This window comes from Calonectris borealis, chromosome 10 (assembly GCF_964195595.1).
Source record: "Calonectris borealis chromosome 10, bCalBor7.hap1.2, whole genome shotgun sequence".
Taxonomy (NCBI): Eukaryota; Metazoa; Chordata; class Aves; order Procellariiformes; family Procellariidae; genus Calonectris; species Calonectris borealis.
In genome coordinates this window covers 10609497-10632873 of record NC_134321.1, presented here as the reverse complement: position 1 = coordinate 10632873, position 23377 = coordinate 10609497, and the positions used below count along the sequence as shown (strand labels likewise).

The 23377-nt window shown below is 39.7% G+C and overlaps 1 protein-coding gene across 2 annotated transcripts in view; it reads right to left on the bottom strand.

Annotated features, from left to right (window-relative positions):
* Positions 1-11050: 11050 nt before the first annotated feature.
* Positions 11051-23377, bottom strand: part of CFAP20DC (CFAP20 domain containing) — a 78390-nt gene continuing 66063 nt past the window's right edge. For both annotated transcript variants that reach the window (XM_075158456.1, XM_075158455.1), the window contains exons 15-16: positions 15849-15940; positions 11051-11374 (exon numbers count right to left, since the gene is read on the bottom strand). In XM_075158456.1, the coding sequence (XP_075014557.1) occupies positions 11262-11374; positions 15849-15940 (205 nt within the window). In that variant the 3' untranslated portion in view covers positions 11051-11261. The remainder of the gene's footprint in view (positions 11375-15848; positions 15941-23377) is intronic.

Here is a 23377-nt window from a genome sequence, read left to right as displayed (position 1 = left end):
GAAAGTCCCTCATGACTGAGGCAGTGCAAGATGCTGTTCTCCCATCAATAAATGGCACTTCTAGAGCATCCAAAAGCTCACTGCTGGGCTCTCCTTCCAGCTGGTCTCCCGTCTTTGACTCTGGAGAACCGGTGCCAAAGCTAATGGCTCTCCATATTGAGCATGCACGCACACACACACACACACACACAGAGTATAGCTGTGCCAAGCAGGATGCAAACTGCCTGCACTTCTGTCTGCATTTCTTTGAAAACTGCGTGGCTTTAATATCCATTAACTTCTATGTAGGGCAGCACTGCGACCAGTTCATTTTTAGGAATGATTCCACGTGCCATCTGGTACCGCTGGCTAATTGCCTGAAAAACTCTATAAAGAAATTTTTTCATGCAGCTCCACAAGAAAAATCCGGCTTTTTTTTCCCCTTTTCTTCCCGCCTCCGACAGTCACTGAGTGTCCATCCAGGAGCTGCATGGAGAAGTGGTGCAGCTCCTGAGGCAAACTGTCCCAGCCAGGCGAGAGTCAGGGCCTTCGGGCTGCGAGGGGTCCCTCGCCACAGCTCTGTCATCCTCGGGAGGGGAAAGTGCTAATCCGGACTAAAGACACTCATATTTCTTCAGCTCATAAAATCTGAGCACCTTATGCCGCGTGCACTGTGGTGAGCTGCTGTTTTTAACACCTCAACAATTCTTTCCCAAGTAACATAACTTTTAAGACACTGTCAAACTGCCGGTGAATAACTGATGTCCCAGCTCATTAATGGTGTGCATTGGGGAGCAGCGCTGCTTGCACCGACGCTGCCGGCTGTGGCTGCACAGCTGCATCAACACGGAGTTGTACAGGGTTCAGACCAAACCGTTTCCCCGAGGCTCAGCTGCGTCTTTGTCCTTCAAGTGGCTCGCCCAGATCTGGGTTTAAACCACTCTTCCAGGAGGAACACCTTTCAAAAAAGTCTCTGCTTTTGGACAGGGTTGATTAAAAAAAGTCACATCCAAGCACTCGTTGGTGAGCTTCCAGCATGCCTCAGCCGTAAAGCTCGAACGCGAGGAGACTGTTCCTGGAAGAGCCGTCTCACGATGCGGCCCTGGAGGAGAGTTACGGGAAAGGGCCACCCTGTTCCTGGCTCTGTGACTGCAGGAGGACAGCGAGCAGGTCCCTGGCCCTGTGAGAGCCTTGAATAGGCCTTTGTACGGCGTTGTGGGGCTTTCTGCCCCTGTGGGGCCGTCAGCGCTGCCACCCGGCCACCAGCACCCCCTCCAGTGCTGCACGTGCGGCTGAGCAGCTCCCCCAGAGCATCACACGCACATAGCTGTGTAAGTATCTATACAGACACAAATCTATAGATACTCTCTCCTGGCAGTAACTGCTGGGTCTGCCTCGGAAGAGAAGTCCCTGGGCAAATCCAGCACTGAGTTAAGCTGAACTGAAGCTGGTTTAAAAGAAGGGGAAGGGCTTCTGCGAAACAAGTGCCATGGCCATGGGTGTTATTATTAGGGTGTCTGATGCCTCGTTACAGGTAATAAACAACTATTATTAATATAATTTTCATTTTTTCCCCACTAATTCCCTGAACTCATCAGCCTTTTCTGGTAATAGGATTCCTCCCTTGTGCCTTGTTTCACCTGATTTAATATTGCTTCATGGGGTTTGTTATCTCCTAGAAGACCTCAAACTTGGAAGGCATCGCAATGCACCAGAAAAATGTGGGGTAGAGCTCTATGGGGTATGTACACACACAGCCCACTGGTGTGCTTCTGCCACAGGGATTCCTCCAAGCCAACTCACGCGTGATGTGCTGATGCTGTGCTTCAAAGCAGCATCCTGATTTTAACTATTTAATGAGGGCTCACAACTGGTTTTTTAGAGAGTCTGCTTCTGTAATTATTTTCTTCACAAAGTAATTTTGGTTTCACAGGTAAACACCAATCTCAGCAATTTCCACTTTTAATATCCAATTTGATTTAGGACTAAACATCCTCTGCCTGCTAAATAGGTATTTATTGCAACCAAGCCTGCCTGACACCCTTCTTCCCCACACAGTTTTTAGTCCCTATATAATAATCATCATTCGGGGGGAGAAAAAGTTACACCACATGCCTGAGGGGGGCCTGAGCACTTTAACAAGGTTTAATTACAACATTAGCAATGTGGGTGAGGAATCCAAGTAGACAAGCCATAAATCAGCCCATAAAATGAGCAAAATAAACCCCTTCCACCCACACTGACTGCAGATTGCACCGAACAAATGGTGTCCTGGGTGTTGCTATATGCTGATTTGGGACACTCGGGAGGTTTGCAGACACGGGTGCTGTTGGGCTGGTTACAGCCACAAATGTCCCCGAGTGCTGGGTGTCACCTCCCGTGTCCCCAGGACCTGACGCTCCTGCTCGCAGGGACAGGGCGCTCCCGCTCCTTTGCACCACTCGAGGCCGAGGCGTTTCCCACGAGCTTGTGGGGTGCCAGTGGGACCAAGGGGCTTCTGGCTGCGGGCTATTCCATTCATCAACCCACTGCAAGCGGCGCGACCTCTCCGGCTTATATTTCCTATGGAAGCGGTGAAGATCTGCAACACACAGATATTGGTTTTTCAAGAGGAACTTTGGGAATTTCCATGGAGACGTGGTAGCAGGTGGCACGCTGCCCACGGGAGGGAATTGGCACCAGATGCTCATCCAGAACCACTGTGGTCAATAAACCGTGAATTAAGAAGGATTTACACGATAGCCCGTGAGAGCTGCTGAAGAGTTGTTAGAGTATGCTCAGTAATCCAGTTACAAAAATATGCCAATACATGTGCTTGATAAAAGACTGTAACTGCTTTAAAATATAGTTATGGGCTATTGCACAAAGGAGAAACAGTAACTTAACTATTCACAGGCATTGAATGTGCTTGACTTTATCATGTGTTACAGTGATTTATACAAGACATAAAAAACAATTGTCAAAAATGTGGGAGAAAAATTCAAAGCCAAAAGCACAGCCATTCGTTCTGAATGGTAACACGTTAATGCAGGGGAAGAGAAACATCAGCGCTGCAAATGGAAAGGGACCGTTCAGCAAGCTAAACACTTCATTGGGAAAAAAATTCCACAGAATAATAATTATCCATTAGCTTTAAAATAACCTCCAAATTAATAGCTATTTTCCTAGCACCACAATGTCACATATCTTTCCAAAGAAAACAAATCTATCACTAAGTGCATTTGCATCTCTTATGCTTTTTATGTTCATGATTGGGTCAAAATAAAACCTTGCTGCAGATAGAAAAAAAGATGCTTTAGAAGAATAAAAGGTTATAATTCAGTCAAGGTTTTCTAGCAGCGCTGCATACCCACTGGAATGGAAAGAGAGCCCTGAGATTGAATTAGTGCCTGAAGATTTTGTGCAAAATCCTTCATTGTTAGGGGGCCTTGCCAGTTCATATTTATGTGGTTTATAAGGTGTCACATAGTTGTACATTTTAATCTCATGGCACTGAGTTTACAGCTGAGAGGACTGCAGAGCTGGAGGTATCAGAGGACTGGCAAGGGAAAGCAATTTCAGAAGTTAGCACCGTTACCCTTATTCCACTGGGCTGCTCCGGATGCACCGGAGCCCTTTGGGCAGGAACCTGCAAACACCCGTGGCCGAGGCTTTCTGGGCTGTGGGTGCCCCGGGGTGCACATGGATGGGGTCCGGGCCAGCAGAGCCCGAGGAGGGGTGCAGCGTGTCCCAGGGAGCGAGGCCGGGGCAGCAGCTCCCCGGGGCTGCCAGCCTTGCCGGGGCTGAGCGCAGCTTCCCTGCCACGAGCAACGGCAACACCGCTGTGGCTCAGCGCCGCCAGGAACGTGCCTGGGGTTCAGTGTCACAAGTCCAGCTATACATTTGGCTATAAATGTCTCTCTCCCATTTAAACAATGTGTCATTAACTTCTAACAGTGGCAAAGTGTTCCCACGATTACATTCAACATGATCAGTGCACAAAGTAATACCAAGCCCCATGTTTCACTGGGAGGAAGGTATAAATACCTGCTGTCTGAGTGCGTGTGGCTTGCAGGTGGCTCTGGGGGGGAAGTCGCAGCAGGAGATGGAGTGATGGATCAATGCGAGCCGACGTGATCCTCTCGGGTGTCTCAGCACCTGGCGTGTTGGCTTTGCTCACGAGCTGGAAGTTAACAGAAGACGTCAGTAAAAGATGTGACCTTTGAGACCGATCAGACATTTCCTTCTATTGGCACGTGAGGATTTACAGATCATATTAAATAAGGTTAATGCACTGCAAGAGATCAGGGCACTGTAGAGTAATGTATCAGCGGCACAATAGCTGCCAGGCGCTCACCTCCAGCTCCACTGCCGCAGCAGACACCCACGGGCAGGATGAGGCTGTTTCAGCGCAGAGATGGAGGAGTCTCAAAGTCATGGGGTCGAGTGTAAAGAGCGCCAGCCTTGCTGTAAATGTGCACAGAGCAGGGGAAGGGTCTGTTGCTGTAAGGGGCTCCCTTATGAAATGCGTCTCTCTGCATAATATATGACATTGCTGCTCAGGACACGATGCCCTGCGCTCAGGTCTGGGAGCCTCACAGCAATGCAAACGTTTAGCTCTGACCCCTTCGGCATGGCCCCAGAGAAGGCAGCTCTGGGGCTGGGTACCCCAGGACCCTTGATGTATGGGGGGAACTATGTGGCACTGCAGGGGATCAGCAACGCGCTGGGGATGGCGGGAACCCTTCATGGGTGTCCAGGCTCTCCCACACGGCCCCTGTCCATCCGTTTTCCTCTGCCCGGGAAGCATGGCGTGCCGGGGATGGACAGTCCCGCGCAGGGACGTGTGTGCACACAGACGGCATGCCTGTATTTCACCACACTAACACTTCAGAGCAGGAACTTGCCCTTCGGTTCACCCTCCATCGTTCACCACCGAGTACTGCAAATCAGTTGTACAAGTGTAAGCAGCAGTAGCGGTTTGGCCCTGGTGGCATTAAGCACGGTCGGACTCCGACAGCGTAGGGAGGAGAGGCCCTCCGGGCACAGGGTGGCTCTCCCTGCTCCCAGGGATTCACAGTTCCAAGTAGGAGAACAGGACTGAAAACTGAGCTGGGATGAGCAAATGGCTGGATGGTTCCTGGAAAAGTAACGCTGTATTTCTGAGTGGGCGAGCGGTGCCAAACCTCTCTCGCTGCCGTGCCGTGATCTGCGTGTCTCTGAACACAGGGCACTTACCTCGGCGCTGGGGGTGATTTTTATCACAGCTGTTGGTCTGATCCTGGCGCAGTCCCAGAAGACGTGGGGATACGTTTGAGTAAAGATGCTTGGGCCACAAAGGGGCCGCAGTGGTGCCCGGGCTGCCCTGGGACTGCGGAGGTACATGCGCTGTGGAGGCTCCTGGTGACTAGAAAGGACAACGAGGAAACCCGAAAGCTGGATCATCTTCCGCTATTCTTGTGAACGTCAGGCAGCTCGCCCAGGCATTAATGCTACTTTGGAACTGGCTGTTTCTGAAAAGCTACTTGCTTTTCTTCTCTTGGGGAAACAGCAGCTATTTTAATTTGAGCTTCACAGGGATACATGGGAAACACCATACAGGTATCCACCAGGCCCTACAGCCAGAATCCGTCTTACCGAGGCTGGAATGACAAAATGCAGTGCCACCCAGCCGCGAGTTCAGCATAACAAACCTATCGACACGACGGGATTCCTCCTCAGAGGCCCCTCTCAAGCCCTGGTGAGAAAACAGCAGCCTAATGAAAAGGAAACTCTTGCGTGGGACATTTCCTGAGCTTTATGAATTCATTAGAAAATTACTCGGCACAATAATAAATGCATCCAGAGCTTTGATATTTTGCACATCAGGTGGTAAAACAGTAGCTGTGAATAGATTGCCTGTACAAAGATTTTTGCCTTGAGCGCTGCAGTAGCAGATGGCCTAATAAATATGCAGTGCTCTAAAACGACGTTTGTAATTTGCGTGACCTAAGGTTTTTTGGTCTCCCACACAGATAAAATGCACAATCATCCAATAATAAACTTTTTAATAGATAAAAACCCTAAGCAGCGTAATGTAAACATCGTTTGAAGTACACTAGCAGTACCGGTGTAGTAACAGTTGTACTAGGAGCCTACCTGGTTTTCTTTATGAAAAGTATTTCACTGTGGCTGTACCTGGTCAGCGCAGAGGACCCGCTATCGCACAGCCCCCGTCTCTTCTCTGGCAGCGGCCAGGGGAGGGTATCCGTGAGGAGAGGGATGAGGACACGGTCAGGCCCCAGAAGCACTCCAGCCACACTGCAAAAATAAAACTGCTTTTTATTTAATGGCTCTTGATAGCATTTTTCCTCTATTGTTTTGCAACCAGATACCTTTCAAACCTGTCTGCTCTTCACAACTCTTGGCAAAAGAACATGATAACAAAGGAAAAAGCCTGAGATCTGCTGAAGAGGCCACAGCTGCAGGGATGGATCACCAATCGCTCTGGCTTCAGCAAGTATTCAGCCCCTCTGCAGACACGCTGGACCGTTGTGCCCGCTGGCCGGGAGCTAACACCAGCTGTTCAGGTGTCGACATCTCCTTTTCTCTTCCAGCGATGAGGGTACTTCTGTGCAGAGAGGTTTAAGGGCACCAGCACAGGGGCACGAGCAGAGGGATGTATCTGCGCCACATTTTGACAAAACTAGAAAAACAACCTTTATCAAAAGCACCATTTTGGTGCCCCTAAAGCAAAAAAAGAGGTGGAACTGCTGGGAGCCGTGCTCAGCTGGGGCACCTGCTGTTTGCATTGGCCTTGAACTCACGTCCAAAAATGTCTCTCAACAATGCTCCGTGCATCCCCCGCTCTCCAGCATCCCCAGCCTGGGTCGACTCTCGTCTGCCATGCAGACTGGATGGCACACACATGGAAAGGGATTAAAAGCACCACAAGGTTGTTGATTCACCACTGATTTACCACAGGAACCTTCATAATAATTCTTAACCATGTAGTTTAATGTCCACAGATTATTTTTCCTCTTGAAAGCTATCAAGCTTGGAAACAGAACTGCTTTTAGAGTGCCATGAGAAGAGCAAAATCCTGCTCAGGTCTTCGCATTGTGGGCTGCTGCATGTGACCCCTTGGGAGCTCACGGCTGTTTCTGGGGTTTCATCCAGGGAGTTCACATTTGCGCTGGTTGTAACGCCTGCAGCAGGATCCCAAAACATCACAGCTAGAACTGCCTGTACAGCTGCTAACAAGCAAGTTAAACACCGAGTAAGAAAAAATGACAAGTATTGTTGTTACACTTACATACTCCCATAGGTATTGTGAAGCCAAGCTTTTGGCTTATCAGGGAACTGAATTTAAATAGTTTTTTTCAAGGTGCCAAAAAAGGTGGCAGATAAGGATGCCAAGTTACTATAGTAACCATGAGAAAAGTGGTGATTATCAGCAATACCACATAGAAAAGACAGACTGGATTGTCTTTTCATTTCACATGTAGCCCATTGCTTAAAAAAATAAGCCCTTTTCTAAAATAAAGAAACACCATGGAAAAATAACTTGAATATGAAATGCATTATGCAAAATTATTTTCAAGGATTTTTCAGCCTGTGCAACCTTGCCATCTGACCTAAAGTTTAGAGGATGTGCCCCTAAATAGAATACTTTATGGCTGAAGGGTGTGTGAATAATAAAGCATGACATTTCATGTTTTCTTACCTAGTAACCACAGCAGCAGAGGGGAAAAATCGATATTGATGTCCTACTGTAAGCTCCATAGGACAGAGTGTGTTCTTTCTTTGGCATACTGAGGCTCACACGTACACACAGCGCTTGGGTACAAGTGACAGTACTGCAAGATCAAAGATTACAAAGTCCTAGCAGCTGCTTGGAGGAGTCCATGGCGGTGCTCACATGTACCAGGTTGTCTGTGTCCTGCAACTCAATTCTGCTGCAGCCCACAGAGACCTAACGGCTGAAACTTCGTTATTTGGTTGGGCTTTGGAGAAAACCTCGGTAGATGGACCTAAGGCAAAAAGAGTGAGAGAAATGGGGAGAATCATTCCAACGACATAGAAACGCACTGCTCTGGGCTGTGGCTAAAAAGTGTTTTAAAGATTTCTTCTTCCTCCTCAACTATCCGAAAGCCGTTTGACTGTGTTTTTAAGGAACTGGAAACAAAAGTGTAAGGAATATAGAAAGGCCTGAGAGACCAATTGATTGACTTATGATCTGCTGACTCCAGCAGCTCTACCAAGCTGTCTTCAATTCCTCTATTTTCAATGCACATCTAAGAAACATTAGTGAAGCCTTACCAAAATGTACTGCATTTCAAAATTTTCTCAAAAATCATAACTGATGCTGGGTCTGTAGAAATAAATCCCTGCAGACAGTTTCATTACCCTGAAACTTTATGCCCAGACACCGGTCTTTTTACCTATTGGAAAGCACACTCTAGTGAGAACTATGTGATTCTCATGGACTCAAACATTGCATGTGACTGCTAGGAGCAAATCTCTGTGTTCATCACTTGCAATAAATGCTGGCTTTGACAAATTGGCTAAACAAAAAGCATGCTGCATGCCAGCGGTGCTTTAGTTCTAGGTTCACAAGATGATGATTAAGAAAAACATTGTGAGCAAAACTTACAGTCCTTGTAGCTAAGCCTTAGGAGTTGTTCACAGCATTATGGCAATCAATCCCCACGGATGTTGAAGACATAAAGCTGCTAACCAGAACACAAAGGGCAAGGATCCCAAACTGCTGATTTTGAAAAGCAGGACTTACCTATAAAATACTGCTGTGCTAATGACAGGAGAACAGAGCGTATCGGGACTTGCCTATGAACCTGCCTGGAACAACAGACTCACCCTGAACCTAGTGTCACTACCCGCCTGCCTCCTTATCCCATTAAAGGTGGGGTAAGAGTGTGGCATCTCCAAGGACTTCCTTTTGCCCAAGCTTTGGATGTCCTTTGGTACACTTTTAAATGTGACGCATTAGTGATTGCCTGCTGTGAAGCCAGAACAAGCGTATCTACCCAGACAGGCATCGGCAGACAACCCGTTGGACCTTTGCAGACTTCTGACTCGTAAATAGCACACACCAGTTTGCAGCCAGTTTTTTGTTGTGTGTTTTTTTTTTTTAAAAAAGAGTGTTTATCTCAGTAGCATCAGTGACCCAGTCTGGATTTAGTGGTACCTTAGGACATCCAACCCTCCTGTGAGGCATGGGAAAATTAACAATACATTTTAAATAGCCCTCGCCACAGATACAAGGAGCACAGTCCTGATCACTAGATGCTGCTAAAAAGAAAGTGGTTAAATACACACAAGCATATACAAGCTAGCATCGGATTTTTGAAAGTCAAAATTACGATTTCATTGAACTTTTAAACTGATTATGGCATTAGCAAGAACAGGGACAAATCTTTCTGGGAGAAACAGACTACGGCAGGGTAAGTAAATTATCTCAACACAGTATCTGTCTTCCTGTGGATTTCAGGGCTACTCTTACTTGAATCAATTTGTGATGATATGTTTGTACCTGCCAGAGAAGCCAAATACACAATCTGATCTTATGCCAAGCCACTATTAACAACTGCATTTTCAATCGATTCTAGGATATTCATTAACTAGCATCCATAATTGCAAATAATTTACAGACATATCATTTTAAATCACTTCCCAGTGAGCTTACTAAGCTCACTTTATGACATTCAAATACATTATTCTTAAAAATTCACTGAGTAATCAGCTTGCAAATAATTACAGTGGAATAGAACTGGATATAATCAAGTAGAAACTTAGAACAAGAATCTCCAGAAATGTCTATAGATCACTTTTGCCATGTGATTTTTGACATTCCCTTCAACTGTCTCCAGAAAGCCTTTATGTACTGAACTGGTGGACTCTGAAGCTGCTCCACTAACTCAACTAACTCAACATTACAACACAACTCCTTGGACTTCTTGTTTCATGGGCAACCCCTGCCCCACACCAATTTCTTCAATACCAGGCAGCTGATATTTTAAATGATTTATTTACCCGTTGAGCAAGTATCCTGTTGGTTGGGGAGGACACTAGTGGTGAGCAGCACTGCGCGATGTTGCAAAATCTCCCTTGTTGTGGGGCTGGAAATGCCAGGCACTTCGTGGAGCCAAGCAGCAGCCAGGGCAATGCAGAAACATCAGGATCAGGTTAACTGGCTTTAGAGCAGACAAAGCTTGACATATCTCCATGCACAGTATTTTATTCATTTCATATAATGATTTAATTTTCAAAGGCTATATACGGTCTGGTTTATATCTATAGTCTTTCTCCATGGTATCTCCATACGGATATTTTATGTACCATAGAAAAAAAAAATTGCACAATGATGTAGGCAATTTAAATCTCTAAGTTGGAACTTTAGGACCCTCAATGAAAACTGCCCTGAAACCCAATACAGATGGGTTAAATAAATTAAATTCTTTTATTGCAAGGTGTAGCGGAAAAACTAATACAAACATGTAAGACCAGGACTCTGAGCACAGCTTCCCTTATGCATCATATACATACCTTCTTGCTTTACACGAAACCAGGCTCCAATTTTTGAGTGTTGAAGCAATCACTCTTCCTGCTCTTCAGTCCTATGTTAAATTACATCAGTAAAGTAGACAGTAGCTGGTACTTTCAGAGCCTGCCATATTTACTCTGTTGTGGTCTAGATTTATAAACTGCCCATGCACACAGCTTAAAGTGCACCACACTGTACCATCCTACAGCTTTGACATCATCCCATTACTGTAATATGCAATAGTAGAGAACTTCCTGAAGATGAGGAAAATACTGCTTTCTCTGATGACTAAAGGGAGAGAGTGAGCTTATGAAATAGAGGCCTTTGAACAACACGCTGTGTATCTTAGAGTACAAAGAATAAGATAGCTCAGAACCAATTAAAAATATACAGTATGCAAGTAATGAAAAAAATTAATTTTCTTTGAGTAAAACCATAATTTACAGATGAACACTACAAACACCACAACACCTCTTGTTTCAACTTCATTTGTTTCCATATAGAACCTTTGCATATTGGAAATAAATTAGACTAACAAAGAAATGTCTTAGTCACAAGGAACTTTTATGTAATGTGATTTTCCACTGCAGTACAACTTAATACAAAACTATAAAAATAAGACACTATTTACAAAATATATTAACTATTGGTTAATTCAAGTTTTAAGTTACATGATAAATTATACAGCTCAGTCACACTTTACAAACAGTTAAAAGATAAACCTACTCTGAATACAAAACGATATCCTCTCATGATCTGACTATGCCAATTCATAGTACTTCCCAGAATTTGGATCAAAGTAACAGTTCAGACATGGATCATACAAAAGAGTCAAAACTTCCTCATCATCTTCAGCATTGAGGTCATCTTCACCTGTGTTAAGTGTGAAAAGTAAGAATAAATCATTCTTATTCACTTAGACAACAACATGGAAATACCTTTCTGTCAGATGTGACAGAATTTTTCTTTAAAGTGTATAATCTTTTAACTTCTGAATTGTTACCTTCAAGATAACAGCAATTCACATTTTTATTATATTTCTGAAAACTTGTATTTAGTTGAGGTGAAATGATGTCAGTCAGAGTTTGCTTAACAACTGGACTTTACTAGTGCAACAGAGCAGTTCACCAGAAGTACCTTTACTGATAGTGGATCAAAGTATTCCTAAGTGATATTTTTCTTAAACAGGAATGTTTTAGTATGAACAAAGACAGTCAGTGTGTACTTAAGGCCTGTAAGAATGAAAGAATTTGAATGTCTGTTATGCAATATGTCACCTAAGTGTCCAGTATAGGTAAATCTGTACAAAAGAGCTTTCAATACCAGAGAGGAAATAAGATTCTTTCAGACAATAAAAATTTTAAATCTAGGTTGTCTAAAGTTACGTAAAATGCAAGAACATTTTCAGGTAACAGAAATGAATCCTTAGCCTAAAATACACTAATAAAGCCATACAGATGCTTTATATATTGTAGCTCCTTTTCTAAACCTATCTTTCATATAAGCTAAATCTAAGCTATACGATCTATAGCTTTTTGATAGGAAATCACAGTTGAACGCAATCTGTATCTCGAATTTAATCATAAATGTTCATCTCGTTCTCAGACTGCTAATACAAATGGAATGCTTTGTGTGCCCTAACACTTCATAATAAGTAATGGCCTGTTATGCTACGAGCAGCAGTTTCACAACGCTCACAATCTATGTACAGCCAGGATCACACAACGATATATAGGTTACATCATCGAGAGACCAGAAAGTAGGTTGGTGCATTTAATGCATACAGAAGAAGTATGCACTTTATCTTTTGGGAGGAGATTTCATTTTTGTTTCGTCAGTAGCATTAACAAATGCCATCAGAAAGAAACTGTCTCTTACTGTAATCAAAGGTAAAAAGCTAAATTTTTGCCCTCCTTGCTGTGGGTACTTCTTCAGGCCTGGTAAGCTAAACGAGGTTAACTGAGATACTTTGTTTGGATAGCTCCTGGTGAAAATTATGCAGTGCAGAAAGAAGGCGTAGAACTGAACATCTTTTTCTACACTTCAGATCATAGTAAACAAGCAAATGGTATTCATGCCTCATTCCCTCACATAGCCTTACATTTTCACCTGAAACCATGTTGTTATTTCCTGAATTCTTCCTTTTATTATTTTGCTTTTCCCTGCCTATGCTTCTCCAAAATGATTCTTTTTTCTTCTCTAAGCTTAAATCTCCTTCCCTCTCTACCTAGGAACTGGCCTCTCAATACACTCCCTGGTTTGATTTAGGAATAAGAAATTCTTCAGACTCATCACGGGTGTACCTCTTTCCCTGTATGCCTTGAATTCATACCAAATCAGAATTAGATTGCACCCAGGACTAGCTGGATTTATACCTCTATAGCAATAATTCCCTGCATGTATTTTCATGAACAGGAAGAGAACTTAGTTTTCTAGATGTATCTTGTTTTTAAAGTTAGGCTTTCTTTTAGCATCTCACAATATCCCCAAATGCATTTTAAGGCATTTCTAGATGTTGCAACAGAATTCCAATGGTGGGATGGAGTTTTCAGTTTTGAACAGATTAAAAAACCACATGAAAACCTCACTCCTGTTCTTCTACTTCCTAAAAAGAAGTACTAATTAAATTAAGTGACATTCTTCTACAAGACTCAACTAACTTGTAACGGTTATGTCAGAAGGCATCTTTCTTCTTTCAAATGGTATATTGTGTGCAACCTGACCATACGTAGAAACGAAGTGTCCGTGTTATATCAAGATAAATTAAATTGTCTTTAAATCAGAAATATCAATGCCCAATAAGGGAAAAATCTATGGAGATTTATCATATTTATGAGTCTAAATTTTCCTCTTGATTGTCTTGTGAAACCTGTTGAATAGAAGACTACTTCTCATTACATCTCCCTGTTTAACTATGTACTATGGATGGTGCAAACATTAAGAAATGAACTATAGAGTAAAATGCTTTCTTAGAAGTGAATCACCTTTTTTCCTCAAACTTATGCCCCAACTTAAAGATTTGTTCTAAATATAAGAATTAAAGAATTTTTATAAATATACTAATACTATACTATGTATTTTTCTTTAAGGATACTTTTAGATAAAATTAGTATCTTGAATACATTATGACTCACTGCAGTTTTTCAGTACTGATAATATGCTTTTGTTATCCTGTGATACTTGGAATACTGGAAAACTGCACACACACACAAAATAATCTTGTGACACTTAAGTCACTTCCCAACATGAGAAATAACTCATTTTATACTGTGATATTTAAAAAAAAAGTGAGGAGGGCAGCAGAATTTTCTGGAACAATTTGAGCATTCAGTTTGTTGATCAGATCTGGTACTTAATTGTCAATAATAAAACAGTTCTTCTGTCACACAAATAACTAACCTCAAGTGAAGTGATTAAGAAAAAAAAAAGTTTTTTCCGAAGTGCTAGAGATGTATCACAGGGCAAGACCTATTTAGCATCTCTTTCAAGAATGGTACTTCAAACCATCTGGTTACCATAGCCCATCAACATTTTTTTAAACCAAAATATCTAGGAAAACATACAGATTCTAATGTTTGATGGATGCAATCTAATCTGATAGGCATGTATTACATGGCACTGCATATTCACACACCACCATATTACATCCAAAGATCTGTGTTTAGCTTAAGCGTATCTTTTATGTGAGCAAAACCATGTCAGTTTGTCTCAATATAATGCAAGGACATTATTTTCCAAGGACTGTAAACAATCAGAAAGGGAGGTTTGCAGTTGCTTGAAGATGCTGTATATTGTAGAGGTACTCCCTTACTTTGCTGATCAGGTCTCCCCTACCCACAGCTGCTACAATTACTCTGCTTCTTCTCTGCTACTTGAATAGGGAAGGTGTCTAGTAGTTCAGAAAAAATCCAAATTGCCCTGTTTGGGAAGGGAAGGTCATGGAACGGCTTTGTTGTTCTCTCTTATTTCCTCCAACTTCTTGGGAAAATGAAGCTTGATCACTTCAACATTATGGCAGGTTTTTTGGAGTATTTGGAGATATAAAAGTTTCTGTGTCAAGTTATCAAGATTACAAATATCATACATATACATGAGTCAGAATTTAATTTGATTGAATAAAGGCACAAAAATAAAAAACCAAAATAAAAAGCTATAGTATATAGAGATTTTCTGTTCTCCAAATGTGCAATCACGGACACATGATGTAAAGTATTTCAGCACAAAGGAAAATGAGTTTAGGAAAAATCCACAAAACAGTTTGGAAATTCTAGTGTGAGTAACAGAAGAAATCAAATGAATTCCCGAGTATACTTCTTTTTTAAAGCTTTTTAAAGATAATAATCCAATTTTAAAAATTTACAGAAATTCTAGCTTTACTGCAGCAAGCCTTGGATTTCATAATACTAACAGAAAAAAATTCCCAGAGACCTATCACACATTTATATCCAACGTGCCTTTAACTCAAGGATTACTGTCCAATTCTCTTTGGCTTACCTAGGACCCTTAACAAAACATATTATTTGATTCTTCAAAGCAAGGTCCCTTCCTGACAGCAAAATTCTATTTTGCTGTCGTAAACAATTACAAATATACATCTATGAAAACATTCCCAATTTCAGGGGCATAATCTATTTTAGACAGTAAATCACTGAGACATCTTCATCCCTCGGGCAGCCAAAATACACAGGTCAGATTTATGAGATTTCACATTGAATTCCCCAGACTTGAGGAAACATGTAGGTATCTACCCCGTTTCCTAAGACAACCGACAAGAAAAAAGGGCATTTGAAGAAAACAAGGTATTTGTTTTATTCTGTTGTTGTTGACTTTCCAGTTTCAGCTAAGTTCTTTGCCATTCTCTAAGCAAACACCATTAACAAACAAAAGCCTGTAACACTTTAGGTGGTGACAACGGTCTTTACTCAGGATATCACGCTGAGATTTCATTTAAGGCTAAATCTGAAATTTTTCTTCATAAAAAAAGTATCACTTACATAAGTGCAATTCTGCTTCTGAATAAGAATGTTTGCGTTCTTTCTTTCATAGGTTTGCCATCCCCACTATCATAAATTCCTTATTTAAAACAAATAAGATGCATTTTTTGAGTTAATCCATATCGAGCCAGAACATTAGGAAACCACAACTGCATAAGTTATTCTTCTATCAGAGGCAAATAATACTGCATGGAAAACTCTGCTAGCTTGAGCTGAGAATAATAAATAAGAGAACTTGGAACCAAAATGTAGCAGTATAGAAAACTACGAAAAGGCAACACCAGCACTACATAAACAGCATTTAGAAATGTCTTTCCACTCAGGTCCTTTTCATTGTCTTCATAAATTCCTACCTGGAATACTCTGATTTATTGAAGATGTAGTGTGCTCTTCCAGTCGTTGGCTTCCAGGAATGATAGGGGGACTGAACACGTTCAACCAGTCCCTGAAAAATACAAATCAAAATATCATTTATAAAAGCACAGTTTGTGTTCCTATTTTTTCTAATTCTTTTGATTATTAAAAAAAATTTAAAGGAAATTGCAGGTTGTTGAGTATGATGAAACAAAATCAAGGTGGATTTTATTATTATAAAAATAAACTTTACAGTAATATCATTCTTAAATGTTAAGGCTTCCTTCCTTCCTTAGCCTTTTCACCTGTTCTGTTCACGCTAAAAATCTAAAAAGTCAGGTTTGCTTTGCAGATTTCAGCTGGTATTGCTCTTTCAGCAAAAGGTGTACATGAGGTGTGATCCATAATCCACGGAGCTATACTTTGAAAGCCTACAGGACTCATGAGAGTCTTTTTCTGAGGAATAAAGACTTGGGATGAACAACCTGTGTTTGATGAGAGTCTGTGGGGGTCAATTTGATTAAAAATCCTTACCCTCTCTAAGGAAAAAGGCTTAAAGACAATCACAAGAGATGTATTTGCTTACCACTGACTTGGCACTGCTCGGAGCCCCCTGTAATAGGGTGACATAGCAAGTGCTGTATCTTTCACAGTCTGCATGGTTGGTGAGTTAGAGCTGAACTTAGACATGAGATGGATGCCACCAACAGTGTGATACCAACTCAGTGCTCATGAACTGTGGGACAGCTGATATGTATTAAATAATTTAATGTTTCCAGTTTAATTTACCTTTAAAATTTTTCAATAAAGGGATGGAATTAGTGACCAGAGCTAAGAATAACATACTAGCAGTTTTCTAGTGTTTTTAAGAAGGAAACATTGGATTGAGTCAGGATCTTATTGTTAATAGAATTGTTGATATTGAAAAAAAACTTTGTTAGGTAAATACATTATAAACAACTGTTTGTAACCATTTTTTATTTCTATAAAATGTTTTATGTTATAAATAAAAAAAATTGTTATTGAGCATAACGTGATTTTAGCTACTGGCAAGGCTATACAGAGGATTCTTCTCATCAGAGCTGTCAGGTATCTATTTTCCTTCTGTAAAAAAAAACCAGTTTTGATGGGATCTTTGTCATAGAGGAGGGAGTACAGACCTTCTTCACCTATTCAATTTAATGGGCAATTTATGCCTCTCCTGAACACTACTTCGTGATAGCTTTTAAAGATGATTTTCATGTTATCATACATTCATGCAAAGTTCAATGTTCATTTCACATGCGCCACTTTATGATACACTGTCTTTGATTGTTACAGCTCAAAGAAAGGAAAACAGAACAGTCGTTTTTATTGTTATTGTTATTGCTTTTTATTGCAAACTGCAGACTTGTTCACTGATAAAGTGGGTAGGAAACACAAGAATGAGAGGTCACTCATATTACACTATCAATCAGAGCAAGATAGCCCTGGAAGGACACATCTAAGTCACAAAATTCAGCCATTCCTTGTGCAGGTAACCATGTCTTGTAATTCTTTTCATATATGAAACTAATCTCTGGACGCTTGTGCATAGCTGATGCTTCCTTAAGTTCCCATCTCTCCTCTTCAACAGTAAAGAGCTGTAATACATTAAAGCTTCCATATAACCATTAACTAGACTAAATAATTACAAGTTAACACTTGAACACAGAATTCAAGGGACTTCAGTAAATCATCTCATTTTGATAGAACCAGATCCATCCTTTTTGACCAACCTATTTCACTGCAAGGCAAGGGGGATGGAAGAGAAAAGGGGGTCTTTAAATTCCCTCATGTTTGCTTCATGCTGGTGGGAACAGCGCAGCTCTACCAAGTAAATTAAACTTGGTTTGGGGTTGATTCAACTTATGTCTGGCTATGGCTGTTCCAACAGCTGGCTCAAAAACATTATGCATGCAGACTTGTGCAGGAGGCCAGGAACATTAGCCAGAGCTGTAGAGGTAACTTCAACATCCATGGCTTCCTCTAGAAGGGATGACATTTTCCAAAGTTTGACAGATTTCTTTACGTTGCCAGACTGTAATTGTCTCAACTCAATTGTCCAACATCAAGTAAACAGGTAGTGTATTTCTACTTTCTGAAAAACCTTGATGATCTCATGTAAGATTTGCTTATGACAAAGAAATCTGGCAAGCCTCAGTCATTTGTTATAATTGCTAAAATATGCCATTTGCCTTTTTTTTTGTTAGTTTTTCTGCTACTTCTAGACTTGTTATTGATTCCACATCATCTCCTGTTGGCATGTACGCATAATCTGGGGTGAATCAGGGGACAACCACCTATCTGTTTGCAGTCAAAATGGAAAAAACTAATTTTCTGCCTCAGGAAACAGAACTGCTGGTGTAGAAATCCAGCAAGTAGTATAGCAGATTTAAAGGAAGAGATATTGAATTTTCCATCATTTCAATATGTAAAAGACATACTTCAAAATTTTTTTATACCATCATATTATTTTCACATATATGGCCTACTTCACAACCAATCCTTCTCTTCTTCTGCTGTTCAGCTAATGCCAGTGAGAACTGGTACAACTAATGCACATAGCAATATGCTTGCCTAGACATCTCATTATTAGCTCTCTCTGTCTTTGCTCACCATATTTGCACTTGCTGAACACAGCCAAACACCCTTTGTTTACACCAAAGCTTCAAAAGTTTTTAGGAATAACAGTTATATCTGGTGGCATGGTAGAATATATTCTCCATTTGCGTCACTTGCATGTGTGGTTTGTGCTGTCTCAGAATCAGCCAAAAGCCTAACACTAGAATCTGACCATGCTCATAGGACGTGGTCAGAGAGCACGAAGCATTATCACTTACCTGATTCTCTACAATTGCACGGAACACAATGTCAGCAAAGGCAATCTCTTGGAGAAACTGTAGCAATTTTAGAGAAGGTATGGAAGAACTATTAGTGCTAATCTACATCTCTGCTTCCCAAGCTACCCCTTCCTCCAAATTCACTACAGCCTTTTTAAGACAGTGATGTCTGAGATCCAGAGAAGAACTAGAATATTTCTGCTAGGAAGACTGCTGAAGCAAAAGTGGTGCGAGGAAGGAGGAAAGACAGTGCTTGCTTTTAAAGAGAATTTTCTCAGTCAGACCAACAAATGTAGTTAGAAAAGCAAAGAAGCTTTAGAGTATATATGCAGTTCTATAGGTCTGGCACAAAACAGAACAGTTTGAAGATATATGTTCTTCACATAAAATATGTATCAGAGAATTTCTAAAGAAAATAGTTGTACCTGGAGAGCAGAGAGGATGTTAGTAAAAAGGAAAGAAAGATAATAAGGCATTTATCTCCAATGGAAAAGAAAGAGACAATTCATTTGGAGAACATTGAGGGAGGGAGGTAATCATGTGTCATTGAACCAGTATTTCTGTTAAATTAATAGTTCTTATTACTCAGGAAATTTATGAATTTTAGTTTAAAGAGTAATCTCTGGAAGGTCTTTCTGAAAGATCAAGTCTGAGAAATCAGAGCTGGGATGATTCATGAGTAGCTGGATGATTTTGTCTTTGGTTTTGTCCTTCATTTATTGGAGTCAATTCTCATGTAAAGGAGTTGTTCAGTTTCATCTTTATATTTATTTTGATGCCTCTGGTTTAGTAGACGAATTATCATTTTCTCTAGTAGGTGCAAGTGTAAGATCTAGGGATTTTGATGGTTCTAAAGGGAGGCAAAGGAGTGTTTATTTATGATAGAGGCAACAGAGATGTGTTGGCACGTTTAATATTTCCTATTAAGACAGTCTAGATTCAGTTCGTGTTTTTTTCTCTGTGTTCAAGAAAAACAAATAGTTTTGATATTCAAACCTCTCCCAGCAAGACAAGTAATCAAAACACTACAATATTACGGATTCATTGTTGACTTAGTATTACTTTTAAGGTTGAAACATTTTACACAATATGTATTAAAAACTGGTTTATTACTTTCACATGTTACTTAGCAATGTCTAAATCAACTTTTCCTAAAATCTTGAAAAAAGAATTAAAAAAAAATCTCAGGAGTGCTGAAATCTTCTTGGCCAAACTGCAGTGGAGAGTAAATATTGGCAGTTGATCGATAAACCTCTGAAAAATGGGATTACAGTGGTAATTCTCATAGATGCTGTAGTCTAGCAATCAAGACAGACTTTTCCACAATGAAATCTGCAGTTGCCTTTAGGAAGTGACTAAAGCATGTGTGTGTATGAGAGACAGAGTGTATGAGTTAATTAAAAAAAAAAAAAAAATCCTGAAAAATTTGTAGACGTTGCCTAAAAGTAGAGCCCAGCATGGAGACAACCTGCAATATTCTGAGAAATGCAGATGTGGCCTGTGTTCCCATTTATTGTGTTTTTATTCTGACTGAATAAAGAATATTTTTTTGGGAACTTCTTTAAGAAGCTAGTTTATCTCCTTAAAACAGAAAAGCTAATTACGCATTCTGACTAATTAAAGGCACTCTATTTATGCTATCAATGCCTCCAGCTGTAATTAATGCAATCAACATGCAATAAACTATGTAGAGCTTTCCTGATAACAATGTGGAATGCTAAGTACCGTCTTTTGACATTGTGAGGTGCATTGTATGAAGTCTCAGAACAGCTTCCACACACATTCAAAGCATCATGCATCTTTAATGCTTGCACTGAAATTCATTATTCTGAAAGCTATTCTCCATACCAAAATAAAATTAAAAATGTTATATATTATAATATATATATTATATATATAAAATCTAGTTATATTATGGTCTTTTCTTAAAAAATACTTTCAGAAAATAATTGCCATATATTGAAATATCACATGATAGCTGAACCATGATGGAAAGCAAAAGAATCTTTTGGACTTACGAACATCATTTTCAGTTTTATGACAGTATGTTAAATTTTCAGAAAATGGCATCAATCAGTAAAATCTATTGAGGAAATTAGCGATGCTTTATTAAGTTATTATTATGCTTTATTAAGATTAACTTATCAATAAAAATGTATAAAAGTTTTTAGCATCTACAGAAATCCGAAGAATCAGAGGGTTTTGATTTAAATCTCACTGAACGCCTTTGATACTTTGAATTTTTACAGATATTTTTGCTTTTTAGTCTATCCTACTGGCTGGACTGAGAAAATGGCAAATCATGTAGTATGAAGATTTTTAACATTGCTGTGAATTGAGATAGCATACTTTATTGCATTTCTTTTGGATTAGATTTAATTTATATTACTTAAATCAATGGGATCATTTAATCCACGTTATTAACAAAATTAAAATGCTTCAAACTTTTAGTATGGTTTTGTCCAACAATCTATATGGGAATTAAAAAGAATATTCAAATTATTTGGTCAGCCTGGCAGTATACTTAAAAAACGTAAGGCAAGGGCTACGTTATATCAAACCAGGGAAGGAAAAAACAACATCAGTTTTGTATCATTAAGAACACATCAAATTGACAGACTGTTAAGCATCTGAAGAGTACAATCAATAAAGAACACAAAAGATGATATTTAACTGCATGAACTACTTAGCAAATCTTTATGAATACTAGAGGAGAACTGGCTCATGCCTGAGTGATAATAAGAGGAGCACATTTGCTGGATTATTTTTTACAGTGGATAATTTGACTAACACTGTTAGTCAAATTAAATAATAATTATCTAATATTATTATTAGATAACTCAAATTATCCCCCCCCATTCTCTGCGGGCCAGAGAATGCCAATGTATGAATCAAGAGTATAAAAATATTTTAAGGAATAAAGGACCAATTCTTGACATCTTATGCAACTATCAACTAAAGTCTCAGCACATACCTCTATTGTATTAGTAATATTTAATACCACATGAAGCAAATTCTGCTGCAAATGCTCAAAGTGAATAAATAATACCTTACTGTGATCCACTGAATGCAAAGTGCCAGCTCATACAGAAAGTATGGTTTAGTATAGCCTAAATATTCAATTCAGCTAAGATGAAGACCTATTTTTCTCACTTGTTTGGATTTTTAATTATATCTATTTAAGAAAGGCTGTTAGAGACTAATTCAATTCTTAGATAAATCAATAAAAAGTCACCTAGCTTTGTAACACCCCTCACCTATTCCCTGCTACATCTTTTTTGGAGCATATATTACTTATTAGGCTCCTCTAGATTAGCAAAATTTTCAAATATTTACATATCTGGTGAACTTCACGCATACATGTAACTTCATTAACTTAAATCAGATTACCTACACACACCTATCTGGGTTCTGCTTTGCAATATATTAATGATGTATGCGTAATGGGAGGTTTTTTTTTAATAGAAGCATTTCCATAGAAATAAACCCTTTAATAATAGTTTCAGTAGTGAAGCAAGGACTTATGAAGGCTATTAACAATAAGATGTGTTCGTGTTATGTACAAAATGCAATCATATTTGAAAAAAGTGTTGAAAACAAATTTCAGGTCTTGCCACTATATATGTCTGTAGTAATTACGAAGTACTCTTAGCCTTAAATTGTCCATTATTGTATCTAAAATGCTTCAAACAATTTCAATTTTTGAACATTCTTAAAGTTCTTACATAAATATGCCATAAACCAAGAAACATTCAATATTAATTTATACTGTTCAGTGCTACTCAGCTCCAGGTGGGAAAAACAGTATCTTTATAATGGAAAACTGAGTGAGTATACAGAAGAAGATGATGATATACTACCAAAAGAATATAGAGTATACTTACACATACAATGCACATTTTAATAAAAATCTTGAAAAATAACATAAATATATATGTCGATATGACTTTGCATGAATCAAAAGCTCTATTTTCAAAAGAAATATCCTAAGTATTTAAGGGCAATCTGGCAATACGTTGATGATTAAAAAAATGCAAGCCATGAGCTACATTGTGTTATTCTCCTGGAGTGTTATTGTAGCTTCAAAATATCATTAAATCAGCACAAACCAACACTTATCATTTCCTGCACATTTTTCAGTGAGCTGCATTCTGACTATGAGTAATCTGTTAATCTGTTCTTTGCCTCACAATCCGTCAAAATGACAGATTCATTCCATCCCTAATACATAATATCTTCATTTACTGTATGCCTTACTGGAACTTTCTTTTTTTGCTAGCACTAAGATTTAGAAAATCACAAGCATATTTACAGAATGCCTTTTTCCTTCCTCCAAACCACTTCAGCAAGTCCAGCCTGCCAAACACCATACTTCTAATGGAGGCAGAGAGACCTCCTTAAAAATGAAATAATTTAATTTTCAATGAATTAATAACTAAAAAAGAGATCATAAAAAGTAAAAGTGCAACTGTGCATGGGAGACTTGAATCTGCTCTTAAAGTCTTAAATCTGTAAATGAACTGGCTTATGGGTGCTAGATTAGATTCAAGGATAACAAAGAGGATGTGAATTCTACTTATTAAACATGATATTTAGACAGTAAGGTGCTATTACAAGTGCATACAGTATAATCACACTGACTGGTATTAGCTGAAAGTTTGACCTGT